Raw genomic sequence first — 18,604 nt, 5'->3', positions numbered from 1 at the left:
TGAGTGACAGGACTGGTTAACGACTTTCTCTCTCCTTGACATCTCCATCATTTGTTTGTTTCCTCTTTAGATCTAATCTAAATTTAATAAGAACATGTTTCTCTCTCCTACCACTCTAAATAAAGGGACTGTGTCATATTTACTTTTGCATGCTACATGGTAGGTGTTCAATAAATGTTTTTAAACTGAGCAAAAAAAAAAAAGAAAAAAAGAAAAAATTAACTTTGGAAAGATAATCTCTTGAATGGAAAAGTCTGATTCTTGACCATAAAAAACTTCCCAAACTACATATATCTAATTAAAGAGAAAAAGAAAGGAATTTATTTTATGGCATAACAAACACTGCCTTTTGTTTTATAGATATAATACAATATTTGAGTAAGAAAGCAGATTTTAGGTTCGGTGATTTTACAGAACAGTTGGAACATGCTAACCGGTCTTGGACATCATAAAAATATCTTTGCATATATTTCTGACATAAAAGTCACATCAATCATAAAAATAAAATACCTTTGGTGGTTTAAAAGGATAGTCTGTCGGAAAATGTACAGTGAGAAAGAAGACTCCGCCTTGATATGCGCTATCAGGCTGAAATTACAAAATATCTGCATCAGTGTTTGATTAATACATTTATTTGGTAACCTAAAATGATCCCCCCTCCAAAAAAAAAAGAAAGAAAGAAAATGTCTGTTTGAAAAACATGCCATCATTTCATAAGTTCAAATCATTTACCTTGAAAACAGGTTTTTCCTTTGTAGGTATGAAGAAGGGTTTTCCAACAATCATGACATCATAGAGTTTAAAACAAATAGAAAATAGGACACATGCAGTGGTGTGACTTGCCCAAACAAATATGTTTACAAGCACAGATTTTTTAAACATCAATATACACACAAGACTGCTGTGAGAAAAGAATAATTTTCTGCAGCAGTAATCAGTATTTTCAATAGGACTGGGGCTAGTGTTTACCTTCTTAGTTATAAAACTCAAGTTCTAATGGTCTATTTGGGGCAAGTATGGAGATGAACTAAACAAGTTATGAAAAGGACCTCAAATCTTCACTTAGTAGCAGTTTATAAAATAATGTGGGAAATGCGAAAAAAGCCACAAACTAATAAATTCAATATTCATGGAATTATCAAATCAGGAATCAACTTAACAAGAAGAATTTAAATTTGGCCATGTGTCTTTATGGCAATTAGAAAATATAATGTTGCAAGCAAAGGGAAAAAAGTTAAAAATTTTAAAAAGATAACAAAAAGACCTAAAATTTTACTTTAATTTCTTTGTATTTAATTAAATTTATCATGTTATATTAACATCTTGGTAGTAATAGAAAGATTATCATTACTTTCTTCTTAAGTTTCTGCATACATATTAGAGGCGGCACTGTATAATTATTCTTATTATATATAGTTTAACTCTAGTTCACCGAAAATTATAAGTAATGTAGAAAATATAAGTAAATTACAATTGACAGATATGGTCTGCGTAGATATTCAAATGATACTAAGGAGTGGCATGTTGACATTACTAAAATAAAAGGGGTATGAGTAACATAATTGTAACCATTTACTACATGTAATTCACATAAGAAATATTTTTGAAGAGCTATAATTCAAATGGTACAGATGGGCCTATAAATGATAGTATTTTGATTCTTAGTAAGCAACAAAAACAAACAGAAATAACTAGATTCTTATTGAAAGTTGTTGTTTAAATAAATATGTTGCCTTTTTACTCTTTAAAAAGCTAACAAAATTTAGTAGTATGAGACACTAGCCCAGGACTCCCTCTCTGAAAATTAAATAATTGCTTTGTTTTCTAAGTTAAACACAAGGCAATATGATTAGAAACTCTATGGCTTATTAGATGAAGCTCTTTTGAGGATGGGAGGAGAGAATGATGTTCACAGCAACACGTTACCAATGTGCTCTCATCCAGAAAGCAGATTTGAGCTGTCAGTGACCATTCTTATACAATCAGATTTTTGCGCATAGAAAGAAAAGAAAGCTTGTTTCAAGTCATAACTGCCTTTCAGGTGTAGAAAGAAATAATCTTAACAAATATAGCAAATGATAAGAGAAGTCATAAAATAGTAGGTAATTTTGACTAGGATAATGCAACAAAAGTAAAACCAGCCAACTCATCAGATGGCAAAAAATAGACCCGTTGCAATATTTTATCAGTTCTCTCAAGAACAGGAACAGTAATGAAACTTGTTGCAAACTAGTACTTGTTACTTGTAGGAATTCCATCATTGGGTTAATTAGACTTATTTCTGACCTACAAAAACTATTGATGTGAGAATAATTATGCTTAGGGTTCTGGACAACTGGCTTTTTGTGCTTAAAAATAAAGATAAAGGAAACACACAGCCTGGTTGCAAACTGTGGGTAACCCATTACCATGTAATAATCAAAGATTTGACAAAAGAAAACACATCACAGTAAACCTAGCAAGTATTTGCTATCAGTGCTCTAAAAATTATCATGAACCCTTTAATCACATTTTGTTTCCTGAGTGATTCAAATACAAGAAAATTCAACCTTAGCCACAAACATCTGATCAAAGGTGAAATGGCAAGAATGAATTATGGCTGTGGGGATTAATTTCATATATATGAATCATACTTACGGGCCCCATAATAGTTGCTTGCCAGTGGAACACTGAAACAAACAAAGGAGTTTTGGAGTCATTAACAAATGTTCAAACCTATATTATTAATGGTAGCAAAAGGCTAGCAATAAAGCAAAACTTACAGTCATCTCCCACAGGTCCAGCTGAACAGTGAGCAGGTGGGTCACGTTGTAGATCGCTTAATTCCTGAGGCAAAGAGAAAATGCTTAAGGTTAATTCATTTTCCAGTGAAATAAGCATAATAGTCCATAAAGACACAAACTACCAACTTCACTTTAAAACCATTTTAGGAAGTTCTATTCAAAATATGAAAACATAAAATACACTGTTAGCGACTGGTAAAAGAGGAGGGAATAAGGTATTAAATTCCTTCATAAGATATCTCCAAACCTTGAAAATATTAAATGGATTAAATATTGTTTATATTTATTTAAATATTATTTATATTTAATGAGTATCTACTGTAGGCAAGGTAATTTATATAAGTACTGGTATATGAGAAACAGGTCTTCTTCAACAGGTTTACAATCTAATTTGGCAGAGTGAAGACTCACAGGGCTATGGATATTTAAGGAACAACCTGAAGCTTAAATGAAAAGAAAGGAGAGCAGTCAGGCCATATTTTGATGCACACTGATTCATACGCTCTTTCCTGCTCTCAAGAAAACAAAGATTAGTGGCTGCTAACATTTACTCGACGTTTTGTCATCCTCACAACCCTCAGAGATAAGTGTTATTATGCTCCGCATGTTACAGATGAAGAGCAAAGGTGACACACTTCACTGTGTGCTCACGTAACTAGCATGTATGGGGTGGAGCTGGGATTCAAACCCTCAGTCGAACTTCTGGCTTTTTAGCTTCACAAATGTACAAATGTAGCTGACATTTACCGAGATAGGGGAACGCTAGAAGACAAGTTGATTTGGAAAGTAGACATTTAGAATCTGTGACCCCTGTGATAGCAAGGGAAAATTTAGTTCAACATACAGGGCTGAAGCTTAAAAAAGGACTAGACTAGAAATCGGAAAATCACCATTTATACCAGGTTTTAAAATCGTGAGAACGATGTAAACATTTTCATGGAACACATGTAAACAAATAATGCATTTCATCAAATCTAAGATGTCATCGATTGTAAATTACATCCTTATTTTATATACCAATAATTAAGGAGGAATACTGCAATTACTTTTAAGATATCATCAATTATAACATGCATCCAGATTTTAGAAATGTTAAAATGAAAAAGATGTACACATTAGAATCATTGTAATATGGTTATTACAGCAATGAGTTCAGTATTCTAAGAGGCACATAAGAAAACATGGTAGGGAACGGCTTTCATAAGAAAGTGATATATGAGCTAAGGAACTAAGCCAAGTGCACAATCTAATCTTCTTCTAAATCTTCCAATCTTTTCCAATATACCTTGGTACTTTCATTTTTGGTTTTGTTGTGTGTTTTTTGTTTTTTCACAGTTAGTACTGTGCTTCTCTTCCTGAAAAGAATTAACTGAGTTAGCAGCTCCTTTGGTCCAGGAATAATTAATAAATAATAAAAAGAAAGATTTCAGTCTTCGACTTAGCAATAGCGGTTAAAAAGCAAGGCTTTGAAATTCAAGTACAGGTGCTATCACTCATTTGCCACATGACCTTGAGCAAAACTTTTTTTTTCTCCTAATCTTAGTTTTCTTTAATGTAAAGTGGCATTACTACTTTCATCTATAGTTTCTGTAACAAACAAGTGAAATGATGCATGTGAGGTGTACAGCAGTCTCTGGCACATAGCAAGCATCCAAATAAATGTAAAGATAATATGAAATTGATAATCATCCAAATCTCTAGTAGAATTATTTAACTAGTTTAAATGATTGGGGGAGGAGCAGCTAGTTAAGTCACAGCTCCATTTTAGAATGACTGCTTTATTTAAGTTTTATAATGTGGACTTACAGGAGACTGCTTCTGAAGGTATTCAATGTGGAATTTTTTACATTAGTATAAATGGGTAAATGGAACTTCTTTGTCCTTATTTTAACTAGAAAACTACAAAATGAGCCTCTGATTGTAGTTTAAAAAAAAATGATTTGCATGTATATATTTTATATAGATAATGTATGTGACTAAATCATACACACACATACAAATTTACTTTGTTTACTATCAGAAAAACCTGAAACCATATTTCATTTAGAATAGCCTTGAATCATGTTCAAATTTCGAATGTCAGCCTGTTCTTCAAATCCCTTTAAAACATCACAAAAAATTAAAGGTATCTTGTTCTTACATTTTTGTGCCCTGATTCTACCTTCTCTGTAAGAAGTTAGAACCAAGGAAGAGAAAGAGAAAATCTAACAACAGAACTGCTGCAGAGGCCAGTTTCTTAAGTTGTTTACTGAAAGCTCACTTATTATAGTAAGGAGGCAAATGACAATATATCAAACATCAAACATTCTTAATAATCACATTGACCATTGTTATAAATAATGGCATTAATGCTTTGGTGAGGAGCCTTACATATCCTTACATATTTTAGGATGGTCTAAATTTCTAATGTTCTATCCCTTATCAAACCACGTGTCTAGAAATATGCTCTGTTATATTGTTTGGAAATATGCAACTAAAGCAATGGTGCATTTGTACAGAATGACCAAAAGAAAAAAGGTACAATATATACTTACCCTCACCCACAAAAAGACAGATCTTAAATTTGAAAAAAGAAAAATGAAGAATTCTGAGATGTGCTAAGGTGAAAATATAAAACAAACAAAACCTAACAACCAAAAAACCAAAATGCCACCTTTTTTTGCTCTTAGTCTACTCTGTAGCCAGTGTACTTTTAGATGAGACACTAGTCTCCTCTCTCTGTAAGAATTAACACTGAATTATACAAATTGCTCAAGTGCACAGGATCCTCATAGAGGCCAAGGCTCAACTCCACCATTTCTCATTGCTAATGGAAGCCTCTTAAATTATAGCTTATGATACTGATACTTCTTGAACACCTCTTCCTATTCTACCCCTACCCTGAAATACAAGATGCACCCTATAGGTAGCCTCCCAATAATTGTTTCACTAGCCCCTTAGGCCTCTCACCTAGGCCTTCGTGGTCATGATGATGAAAAGTAAAAGGTTTCACAGACAAAACATTTAAAATCATTCATTTTTAATTAAGTATTGCACTGGGGTGTGTGTGTATGTTTGTATGTTATAAAAGCATAGCAAAGCAAAACAGTGATCTGTAGGGAAAAAATAAAGAGCAATGTACAGTCAAACACTCACAAGACCATTACCCAAACCAAGTAATTGTCAACCTATCAGGATACTTCCATCCACAGCTTCAGTGAGAAAAAGCATGCCAGTTGCTGATAGAGGGAGTGTAAGTTGAGATACCATCTTTTGGAGGGCTGGTAATAACTGTGAAAGTGGAAAACGCATACAGTCTCTGACCCAGTAATTTAACCTCATAGTAATAACTGTCCAAATAGCCAACGATACATACACATATAACGATGTTCAGTGAGGCATTTTTTATAACTATGAAAAACAGAATAATCTAATGGCCCATCGATAAGAGAATGGTTATCATGGGATATGGGATATGGCTATATCATAAGGGATATGGCTATTCATGAAACACTGTGCAGCCATTAAAAGAATGAGACAGATCTCTGTATGTTGACAATAAAGAATGTCATGTGAATATAATGTAGTTTTTGATTGAAAAATACAAGTTGCAGAAGAATATGTCCATTAGATCCCATAATATATACACATATTATACATGCATGGAAAATAAAAGAATACACACCAAACTATTAACAGTAGTTATCTCTGAGAGTGAGTTGTCACTTTTTATTTATGTCTTCCACAGTTTCAATTTTTTTACAGTACTTCTATAACTTTTTAAAGAAAAAAATAATGACTTTATTCAGGTTCTTATGTGTATTTTAAAAGACATGAAATGATATTGCTTTTTTTCACCACATATACTATAAGGATCTTCTCCTTTCATTAAATTTTTTTTTTTATAAGGAAAGACTCAGGAACTGTCACATATTAGAGGGTACATATAGTAAAAAGACAACAGCTAAACCCAATATGTGATCCTGGACTGGATTTTCAAACAGGAAGAGGACAGTGAAAAAACTGGTGAAATCTGAATTAGGTCTGTAACTTACAGTATTATAGTAATGTTACTTTCCTTATTTTGATAACTGTACTATGGTTATGTAAGTTGTAAATATCAGGGAAATCAGGTGAAAGGGAATATGTGAACTTTGTATGTTATTTTTGCAACTTTTCTGTAAAAACGAAATTCTTTCGAAGTAAAAAATAACGTAAAAAGTTTTATGTATATTCCAAAACTTAATTTACTATTTTCTTTACCAAGCTTGCTTCTTTTCTTATATTCCCTATATCTACTAATGGACTATTAGTCTCCTAGTCACCAGGCTCAAAATATCAGCATTGTTTTGACTCTCTCATCCTTCAAATAGCGTCAGATAGAGTACTATAATATAATCTACCTCAATACCCATTACATTGTTTACCATGGTTACCTAAAATTACAGTTCAACTGTAATTGCTTTCCAATACTCTATGTATTACCTGCGTAACAATCTTTTAAAAGCACAACTCTGTTTAATTCTTCCACTTGGAAAATTTCAGTGGCTCCCTATTTGCTTACTAAAGACCAAAGTCAAACAGCAAAGGTCTTTTCATTATGTAGTTCCAACCCTACACTTTCAATTGGGTTTCCCTTCACAAACGTGACCAGTAAATCTCCAAAGAACTCTCTTGGGTTTTCTAAAACACTTTCAGGTCTATAAGGTCAAAATTAATTTCATAATAAAACTAAGATGTTATTTGCCTGTTTCACTCTCAATATCTCATGAGTATACAGTGGCACTTTCCAGTTTAATGATGTGTAATATAACAGATTGAATGTATTAGCAGATGTGAGAACTCAACTGTCATCGAAAAGCCTGACTATAATGAGATCTGAACATGTATAAAACAATGTCACTCTACTTTTTTTGTTTTGAAAAATAGTTATTTTTAATAAGTGATTTATGTTACTATGTAATGAGTTTATTATTTTTAAATTACTAAATATGTTAAAATTTGTTTTAATTTTTCGCATGGTAAATATTAATAGATACGACCCATACAAACAAAAGCTCTTTGGGGCCCTCAATACTTTTAATGTAAGGATGTCCACAGGCCAAAATGTTTGACAATCATCTAGTGAAGTCTAGCCTACTTGGACATTCCTGTACATGTCTAAATTTTCTGGCCTTCATAATTTTCTTTCTCCTAAAATAACCTCCCTTCTATTTCCCTATGCCCAAATTTCACCCAACTTCCTTAATGGTGGCTGCCTTCTCAACAGCCAGTTGGAAAACATGAGTTTTGGACTTAGACCTGGACCAAGTCTGGCCTTGGTACTGACCCTTACTAGTTGTATGACCTTAAGCAACTTACTTAACCTCTCTGAGTCTCGAGTGCCTCATTTGGGAATATTATTGGTAACCTTGAAGAACTATATTGAGAATTAAATAAAAACACGTAAGTAAAGTACCTTGCTTAATACTGGGCATGTGAAATAGATGCTTAATAAATACTAATTTTCTACATCTGTTCCACTAGAATGTTTCTTTGAAAAATGGGACTTTTATGCATTTTATTCATGGGTTCTTCTACAATAATTAGCACAATGTCTTTCTTATAAGTAGTTGAGTTAAGCAATAAAATTTAAGGAATAATGTGAACTGCAGAGCATAGATATCTCAAATTTCTATCTTTTAGAAATAAAAATGATTAGATCTGGCAATAAAATGAGAATCAATTACTTCCTATGTAGACACGCAGCTTGCATAAAATAAAATGAATATCATAATAGGTGTTAAGAAAATAGTGCAGGTCATGTAAAAACACTGGGGTGGCCTTTTAAATAAAATGACATGTAAAAATTAATCTCAAAAGAACATTAATTATTAAGGCATTAAAAACACATGCCACTGCCCAACTATTTTCAATTTGTGAAAGGTATAATATTCCAGCAAAGTGTCCAAAGCCACACAACATTCCTGTTAGAAATTTTTGTTCAGGTTTTTCTGGTTTAGAAGACCTCAAAACTCTAAATATTCCATCCTTATTGTTTATTTAGGATTTTTGCTGACCTACTTTCAGGACACAGCTTTGGGTTGCTTTTCCTAGAGAAGTTAGGAGTTTGTGCTGAGCTGACCCAGTCTCAAAGTAAGTCATCTTCCAACCACCAGCAATCCTTGGTGACTGCCCATAGACAGAGCTGCAGTTTGTGGGACAGAGTTTTTGTTGTTGTTCTACGCTTAATTTAACCAGGTGGACTAATTATAGCAGAAGTTTATTAAGCACTCCCACATCCTTTCTAACAGGGATCATGATTCTGATTTAACACTCTCATCTCAACTCTATACACTCCCAATGTTTTAAAGGTTCAATTTAATCCTATCAGATTATGATGCTAATAAAAATCCTCACCAGTCACTGGTCATGCATATTTGTTGATGATTAAACTGGAATATGAAATTTAAGGAGAATTGATTTGTGAGGGAAAAATAATAAGATTTAGTTTAAAAAGTATAGGAGAGAAGTCCTCTAGATTCCTAATTTAAAAGTAGATGTATCTCCAAAAAAATACATGTAAAAGTAGCTATAGGCCTCAAAGGTCATCTCTTCAATGTGTTCATTAAAGTTTAGAACATTCTAGGGAATCCAGGAAAGAAAGTTTCTCCTAGGATAGAAACATGATGTAGTAAGAAACTGGCATAAAACATCTTCACTGACACAAACTACCTTCTAAATCAAAAATAAACACGAACGTGAAATGTTAAAAAGTAAAGTTATAAGATCAAGTAAATTCTGAAAAGCCACATGGGTTGCCTCAGAATTTATTTCCTGCTCTACCCCATTAAACTTGTGGCACGTTACAAGACTATACTTAAATAAAAACCTTTATTTGTTAAAAAGCAGATTGCGGGAACACAGAAAAAGTTAATGACTTTTTTTTTTTGTATTTGCCAATTATTACCAACAGCATTCAGGGTTGCTGCATTTTGCCACACAGACTGTGTGCGTCAACTCCAATGCATGCCATTCACACAAATTTCAATGCGAACGGGGTCCCTTGGGGCTCTACAAAGCTTCACTACAGAAAGTTGCACATAAAAGAAATGGACAACATATCCTTTAAACCCAACTTAGGATATTATCATTATTTTTGATAAACAAATAGCACTTCTGATGTAAAAGCACAAGTGATAGTGTTTGACACCTGAATGGGACCATAAGCACTTATTTTAACTTTATTCTATCAATGTTTTGAGAATAAAAAGAAAACAATGACAAACTTGGAATTCAAAAATTAAAGTGAAGACAGCAACATTCTGGGGGAGAAAACAAAAAATTTTTCAGTACATGGTGCTAGATCAACTGGGTATCCATATGGAAAAATAAATGAACTGACCTTCCCCACCTCAAACCATACACAAAAATCAATTGTAAGTAGACCGTAGGTTTCAATATAAAAGATAAAACAATAACACTTTCAAAAGAAAACATGTCTTTATGATCTTGGGGAAGGCAGAGATTTCTTAAACAGGGCATAAAGAGCACTAACCATGAGAGAATGGAAAATGTGGACTTGATTAAAATCCAGAATATCTGTCCATCAAAAGATACATTAGAAGTGTGAAAAGGCAAGCCACTAAGTAAGATACATCTGACAAAAGACTCACATCCAGAATGTGTAAAAATATTCCTACAGATCAATTTTTAAAAGGCAGACTCGAATAGACATTTTACAAAAGAGGCTATTCAAATGGCCAATACACATACTGGAAGGGGCTCAGTTTCATTAGTCATCAAGAAAACGCAAATTAAAACAAAAATGCTATGCCACCACGAATCCAACAGAATTGTTAAAATCAAAAAGATAGAAGTACAAATGTTGGTAGAAATGTGAAGCAACTGGAACTCTCACGCGCTGCTAGTAGAAGAGGAAAAGTTTGATAATAAACACTAAAAGTGTACATAGAAATACTCAATGACCTAGCCAGCAATGCTACTGCCAGGTATACACCTAAAAGAAATATATAAAATCACGTACGGTAAAAGTTGACAACTATCAAATAATGACACATTATAAATCCATATATGAAAAGAACTCATTATACACACTCTGTGTATACATATATTTCGTGTGTATGTTTCACTTCCAGTGACTTTTTAAATCTAAAACTAAAATACATAGTTCGATCCAATTTCCTTCTTCTCTTTTGAGACAAAGTAAGCTTAAAACAAACCAACCTTACACCTAAACTTAGATCAAACATTAATCATCAGTGGTGAAAGTGCACCCCAGACAAAAGTAGTCTGTGTCAATGAATCAATTTTCTTTGTGAGTCATAAAATTCCAATGTGATTAATACTCAAATAAAAAAAAACTAATTAGGGTATCCAAATTTCAAAATAAAAATGTAAGATACAGTAATGAAAGGTACATTACAAGATATTGTCTCTATATTAGGTCTGAAACTATTAAAGCACTGTGTCCACAAAAATGTGTGCTTAATGGATTTATATGGCTTTACATGGCGAAGCGCCTCTATTCTAGTTCAGATTTCTATAACCAACTAAACACAAAGAAAAGTACTGAGAGGTCTGAAACTGAATTTTAAATGGGCACAGATGGCATGTTTATAACACCCCCACAATATGCTGAGTGTTCTCCATAAAACCAACCTAGACACAGTCCCTGCCTCTAGGGGACTTAAAATCTAAAAGTAGATGAGGCAGTCTAATTCAAAGAAAGTAAACAAATAAAAGGAAACAAAGAAGGGAATGTAAAAGAAGAGAGGCCTGCATTAATCTCGGCTCCCAAAAGGGTAACAGTCCAATCTGAACAGTGGAGAGTGAAAGCTAACAAGTCAGAGCTGCCTCAATTACCATCAGACTTAGTAGGACACTACCCAGTAAATATTCTCTAAAAAATTATGCTGACCAGAGTGAGAATGCTTTGTTTTCTAGCTTCAACATTCCGAAGACCTAAATCTCTGTAACAGAATATATACCTCATTGTGCAAAGGACATTATACAGCATATGCGCAGGGACTGATTTACAGTCCAAAAATCTAAATTACTGAATCCAAAGCACGTGAAAGCATTACTCCAAAAATTCTGGCTCAATAGGCAATTATTAATGTAACACAACTATCTTTATCTCAAAACTCCTAAAACAAAACAGTAGTTCTTAATGGATTGCATTTTTGATGTTGTCTCTAAAGGGATATACGAGCTATATTTGGTTTGTCTGTAAATAAACATTTCATAGGCTTACAGTTCAGACTCTGATCTCCTCATCCAGTTGACTAGAGCTATTTCAATAGAGAGATGTCAAACAACTGTCTGAAATGTTTCCAAATACAGACACTCTTTAAGCCTTTGAATTAAAGAACATCTTTATTTTAAACCATGTAGATTTTCCTAGAAGACTTCAAAATGCTGATGGCATCCAATTAATTAAGTTATAGGAACCAAACTCACTTCAACAGACTTGTCCTGGCTGCTTCGCTGTCTCTTTGGATCAGGTGTCTCTGCAAAGGCTGTTTATTTAAAATGATGATGATGATGATGATGACGATGATGATGATGATGATAATGATGATGATGACAACGACGATGATGATACAGCCAAATTCCACACAAATGGAAGAAGATGAAGAAAGGAATGACGCTATTGACTTTGCCACATGAAGTTAATATTTTTTAAATCTGAACTATAAAGATCACAACTTAGAATAAATATGTGCAGTCAGCATTAGGGACATTATCTTCCCAATGCCTCAGATCTGCAAACACTTTGCCCCAGTGCTCTCTACAGCAGCCATAATGACATTCAACTTCCCAAAAAGCCATCTTGCCTATAGTTTAAAACATAGATTCCTTTTAAAGAGAAGACTCTCACCTCCCTTTATACATGATATTTCCGTCACAGGAATTCCATGAATAAAAATATACTCTAGATAAATTCAGGATATTTCAATAAAAACTGTATTTGAGTCTACTTTATTATTATAGTAAAAATGCACAAATTCCAGAGACCCAAAATCTAAAACTTAGAATCACCATCTGATTCCTTCCTCCCTTCAGGTCCCACCCACCCTTCTGGCTCCTCACATTAATCAGTATCAAGCTGTGCCGATTCTCCTTTAGTCCTGATCCCTCCTACTGAAAGGGTCCCAGGAATAAGCCCATCACATAGAAAAACTGAGGTCCAAAGGGCAGAAGAATCTGAGAAAAGCCAGAGGAAACACGCTGTAGAGTAGACAAAGGTTCAAACCAGGGAGAGAGACACTATTAAAGTGTTTGGAACAGACTGAGTAGTAGGAGCAGCAGTCTGAAGAGACTGCCTAAACCACTGAGCCTTAGAGACCGGACCTGAAGTCAAGGTTGCGTGGGTCAGGCCAACTCAAAAACACTATGTGGCACAAACACCCTACAATTTTTCTCACACACCCCTCTTTCAAATGTCCTAGTTCATAGTTCACATCCTCCTTAAATCTCACTTTAACAAGTACGATGACGTCTTCACTAACCTGTTGTCCTTCTATTTCTTTATCAACACACTGCAGTCAAAATCATCTTCTTAAAGTACCATGTCAAATTCTTTCAATGTTTTTCATTAGCTTTAATATAAGATTTAGAAATCCTTAAAATGGCTTACCAGACTTTCCACCATCTGACTTCTTCTCTCTAGCCTGTCTATACCACTTTTCCCCAATGTTCTCTGTACTGGCCATAATGACTTTCAATTCCCCCAAATGCTATCTTGCCTGTAGTTTCAAACATCATTTCCTTTTAGATAGAAGACTCCAAATCACTCCTCCCTCTCTCTCCCCCTCTCTCCCACCCCTCTCTCTCGTGTGCGCGTGCTCTCTCTCTCTCTCTCTCTCTATTTCACTCTCTCATTTAATCATTTTACTTATTTTACTTTTACCTTCAGGTCTCATCTTAAACATCATTTTCTCAAGGAGGCTTTCCCTGACTCTTTCAAAGGGTCCCTGCTATATTCCCAGAGAACTCTGTACGTCCTTTTACATGACATCTATCAAATTTATAATTACAAATGAAAAACAATCTCGTATTCTATGAGGGCAAGAATGCACACTTACACCATGATTAAGAATGTTACTGCCTTATTCAAAACCTTCGATGGCTTCCCAAAACTTCTGCGTTAAGTGCACATTTCTCAGCATGGGTCTTCAAGGTCCTCCACAGTATGAACTCTTATGATCTACTATTCCTTGAATGCTTCCCAAAAGTAGGATTAATTGTTTCTTCTCATAAAGGCATAGACTTTCTAGTGCCTTCATTTCTGTAGCTTTCTCATGAATCTGGCTTCTGTCTTTAAAAATGCTACCCTTTCTTCCAAACTTATATCCAATTCCATCTTCCCCATATAATTTTTTCTTATTTTCCCCAAATAAATTAAGCCTCTCCCACCTTTGACTTCCTTCCTGCTAAACATGTTGTATTTTTTTTTAGGGTACTCTCCTATATCTACACAGTTGTTATGGTAACTTTCTTACCCTTATTGCTTTTAAATTTCTTAGGTAATGCTGGTTATACCTTACTTTTCTATGTATATCCTTATTCATTTTGTATATGCCTCATATGCAGAAGGTGCTCCATAAATGCATTAACTTGTATTTGTGTAATCCAGCTGTGTAAGGCAGTTGTCAAAATATATGGATAAAACATTCTTCAAAGTATAAAAGACATCTATGAAACAGATGGAAGCTAACTGAAATTAGAAAAGCATATTATGTTACCAGTACAAAAACAGAAATATACCTTATTTACATTATATATAATCGCTCTTTAATTAGAGTAATACATCCTTAGAAATTCATTAATCTTATACATTATGATGCCAACATTTAATTCAATTCTGACATATGAAAGCAAATAGAATTTTAACTCAAGTTTCATATAGCAGCAGAGGACAAGTGCCACTTGTCCTATAAGCAGTGGCTCAATATTTATTTTTGTGTCCATTTTTGCTATTGGCTGAACAAAAACAAACAGCAAATAACATTATTTAGGTGTACCTAAAATTATAAATCAGATAAGATCATACAAATTATCTAGTTCAACTCATCAAATTTCTAGATAAAGAAAATAAAGGCGATGAGTTTCCTGGACAAGGTCACAGTGCTAGAGCTAGGACAAAGGCTCAGGACCATCTGATTTCCATTCCAGCACTCTTCCCACCCCAAAACAATACTCACCTCAAAGCTGTAATAACTAGAGCAATTACTCTCAATCAACATTGGCACCAACAATGCTCAAGTACTGAATTGAGGCCATTTGCACATTTTCAGCCTTGCTCAAGAGAAACAAAAGTGTGAAGAGTGAAGGAATGAGAAGAAATTCTTTTTCTCTTTTCCTAGGAGCCTAACATCTCATAAAAGGTTAGAAACAAAGACTACTTCATAAGGTTTGGAGGAGAGTGTTTGAGTCCAAAGATGTCTGCGAAGCCAGAAATACATGATAGAAAATTACATATAACTTTTCAAAATATGTAACAGAATTTTTATACAATGGAATACTCAACATAAAGCATTTTGAATGCTACGTTATCAAAAGTTACTATTCATAGTAACCAAGAAAAATGATACTTCAGGGAAAAAGGAAAAAAAACGAAAGAAAAAAAGCTAGCAGGCTATCTCTTAAAATCTACTTAGAACACAAACATACCTACCAATATTTATCAAATGTTTGTTATTAAGTATCATTTCTTACAGCTCCATCCCTAATAACTGGCATATATAGTCACTTAATAAGTATATGCATAATAATCTCTCTTAATATCACCCAGTACTACTCTTGTGGTTGTATATCAGTAACTAGAAATGCTGCTACTTGTAGTAGAAAACAATCAACATTGACAGTTCGTGTCAAATAAAAATGTTTCCAAGGTTAGAACATTTTACATTATGTATATGTGTATTTATATAACTGCATGTGTTTGCATGTATATATATGTTCATTTGCTCTCTCAATATGCGTGTACATACACATATGTAAATTTATAACATATGGAATGTATTTTTGACAATGTTAATTTTATCTAAGGATCTTATGCTATGAAACAGTGATTTTCAAACATTTTTATAGTAATTCATGACTGAAAAAAGACATCACACCCTACTATACATACCACATACACAGAGACAAACATACATAACTAAAACAAGTTTCATAAAAAAAACCACCCTTACTGTACCCAAAGCTCAATATTTTCTATTCCATTTTTTAAAATGTTGGTTGTGATCCACTATACTGATTTTGTTACCCTGTTTTGGAAGCTCGTAAAAGTGCAAGAAGACACTGGGAAGGTGTAAACTTTAGTTTGGCATTCATTCCTTAGGAATAAACTAGACTCTACAGACACCACTCAGAAAATGGCAAAATGAAGCCTAGAAATTATTAAACATGGTTCATTCAAAAGCTATGTTGAACACCCAAAGTGCATTATTATGGAGTAATAAAGTAAACAATACAGACCATATTCTGGGCCATAAAACAAGTCTCAAAAAGTTTAAAGGAGTCAAATGATAATATATCTTCTCTGATCACAGTGGAATTAAATTATAAATCAGTAACAGAAAACAATCTATAAAATCCCATATATTTGGAAAATAAATAATATAATTCTAAATAACTCAAGAACCAAAGAAGAAATCAAAAGGGAAATAGAAAGTATTTTTAACTAAATAAAAATGAAAACACAATATATCAAAATTTGGAGGAAGCAAAACACAGGCCAGACGTTTTTACTAGTTTAGAAAAGAAGAATGAGCTCAGGTCATGAGGTCTGCTTGGCTCCCTCTAAAGCAAATCAAACCTAAAGTGGGTGGCCACTTGGAGTGAGAACCATCAGATTATCTTTACTACTACAGAAGTTTAAGGTGAAAGAACCACCTCACTCCTATTGGAAAGGCTTTCCTAAATCTGAAAGACTAGGAATCTAATAAACAACGTGGTGTCACTAAAGGAGAAGAGCCACACAAACAAGATAGTACGAACAGAGAGCAGTGGGGTAAACATCGGGAAAGAGGCAAGACAGGAAGCTACAGAGCATGGTGTTGATCTGATAGACAGCACTGACCTGTAGGCTTCAGTCAGGATGGTAGCCTCCTCCCCATACTAAGGACAACTCCTGGGACATAGGAGCCTCTTAGTACTGCCTAATGTGTGTAACTGAAACCTTCATAGATTCATTCCAGAACCAAATTAAATGCAGAAAAACCGCAGCTTCTCAGAGGCCATCTAAACCAATATAAGACAGAAATAGAACCTGTTTTGCCTTCAGACAGATGTTCTGAGGCGGCCTGAGGACTGCCCCCACCCCAATCCCCAAACCCTGCAAATCTAGGTTATATTATATATCCTAGTACCTTTTATTCCAGCATCACAGAGTTGAGAGGACAGTATCTCAATACAATTTAATGTAATATCAGTTCATCTACTATTTAAAAAAAGGTGGGGTAAGAGGAGCTAATACATTGTAGGTAACAATTAACTCAGTTTGATGGAAAGTATTAGGCTTATAATTTTGATTAGTGGCATTCATTAAACACATGTTTTCTGTGTATTTCAGGGAACTAAAGTGAATAAGAATGCTACTTTGCTTTACTGGAGGCAATCCCACATTCTGCAAGGTTTGGTTTTTATAATATGTGCCTGGCTTCCTAAAATAGGCATAAACAGCCTTATTTAGATCTATGCTATTTATTTCTACAGAGAAAGAACCGCAGAACTTTTTAACTATTAATAGGTTATCTTGTCTTTTTATACCTTTGTTGTGATGGAGAAAAAAAATGCATGGTACTGGGGGCAAAAGGAAGACTGAGTTTAAATAGGAAGATTTAAAAGTAGAAAAATTCACACGGTAGTTTTTTTTTTTTAATCACTTTCTTCCTTTCATCTCAAGGCAAACCATTTACCTACCAAGAAGCATAAATACTGTGTTACTCCTTTTTAGATTTTTATTAAAAGTTATATCCTTCTTTATTTTAAGAACCTGGAATATTAGATCTAAACTTGTAATGTGCAAGTCCTCCTAACATAAACATGCAATCTGAACAGCTGATTCAAAGCCACCATAAGAACTAAATGGCTGTATCAATTCATAAAGTTTTCTCAAATGAAAACTCCAGTGAAATGATACTTTGGACAGAACGTTCATGAAGTACAACCAATTTTTCTAAATCCTTTTGGAGAAAAATTTAAGTGATGGAACAAAGTAAACAAAGTTATATTATTTCTTTTATTCACCATGTTAAAAGGTCTAGTGTATACTACCGCAGACAGAGATTTACAATGCATAATCAATGACAGAGTGATGTATCAGTGAAAATGATTAAATATGCCAAGGACTTAATAATAATACCACTTTACATTTTTACAGAACATTCCAGTTTGCAAAGCACTTACATCATAAACTCATTTGGCTCTATATGACCTTCAACTTAAGTACAATAGATATAAGATACGAGTCCCTCTTGGATAAGAGAAGCTTTGCAGTGAAATGGTTAACAGCATGTAATCTAGAGTCAATGAGAGCTTGGAATCCTAGCCTTGCCACTTAGTAGATATGTGACTCTGAGAACATTACTCAACATCTCTGTGCCTCAGTTTCATTATCTGTAAAATGGGAATAATAATCATTTCTACCTCTGGGGCCCACTAAGGATTAAATCAATTAATATATGTCAAGTACTTAAAATAGTGTCAGGCACAGAGTAATCATTATATACTATCGCACTGGTTGTACTTATCAGAAACATCATTGTATGAACAGAGAAACAAGCTAGTAAGTCAGAGCCAGGAAGAGAAACTAGATCATCTTCTCCCAT

At 33.9% G+C, this 18,604-nt stretch overlaps 1 protein-coding gene across 6 annotated transcripts in view; it reads right to left on the bottom strand.

The window, feature by feature from the left end:
• Positions 1 to 18,604, bottom strand: part of UBE2D1 (ubiquitin conjugating enzyme E2 D1) — a 28,535-nt gene that overhangs the window by 4,587 nt on the left and 5,344 nt on the right. For 3 of the 6 annotated variants that reach the window (XM_023531874.1, XM_011362133.2, XM_011362137.2), the window contains exons 2-4: positions 2,763 to 2,826; positions 2,638 to 2,669; positions 511 to 588 (exon numbers count right to left, since the gene is read on the bottom strand). In XM_023531874.1, coding sequence (XP_023387642.1) covers positions 511 to 588; positions 2,638 to 2,669; positions 2,763 to 2,826 — 174 coding nt within the window. Of the gene's footprint in view, positions 1 to 510; positions 589 to 2,637; positions 2,670 to 2,762; positions 2,827 to 12,224; positions 12,284 to 18,604 lie in introns of all 6 variants that reach the window. The other 3 variants (XM_023531892.1, XM_011362145.2, XM_023531888.1) reach the window with 2 other exon arrangements.

This window comes from Pteropus vampyrus, unplaced genomic scaffold (assembly GCF_000151845.1).
Source record: "Pteropus vampyrus isolate Shadow unplaced genomic scaffold, Pvam_2.0 Scaffold3, whole genome shotgun sequence".
NCBI classification, from domain to species: Eukaryota; Metazoa; Chordata; class Mammalia; order Chiroptera; family Pteropodidae; genus Pteropus; species Pteropus vampyrus.
This window is presented reverse-complemented; position numbering and strand designations above follow the sequence as displayed.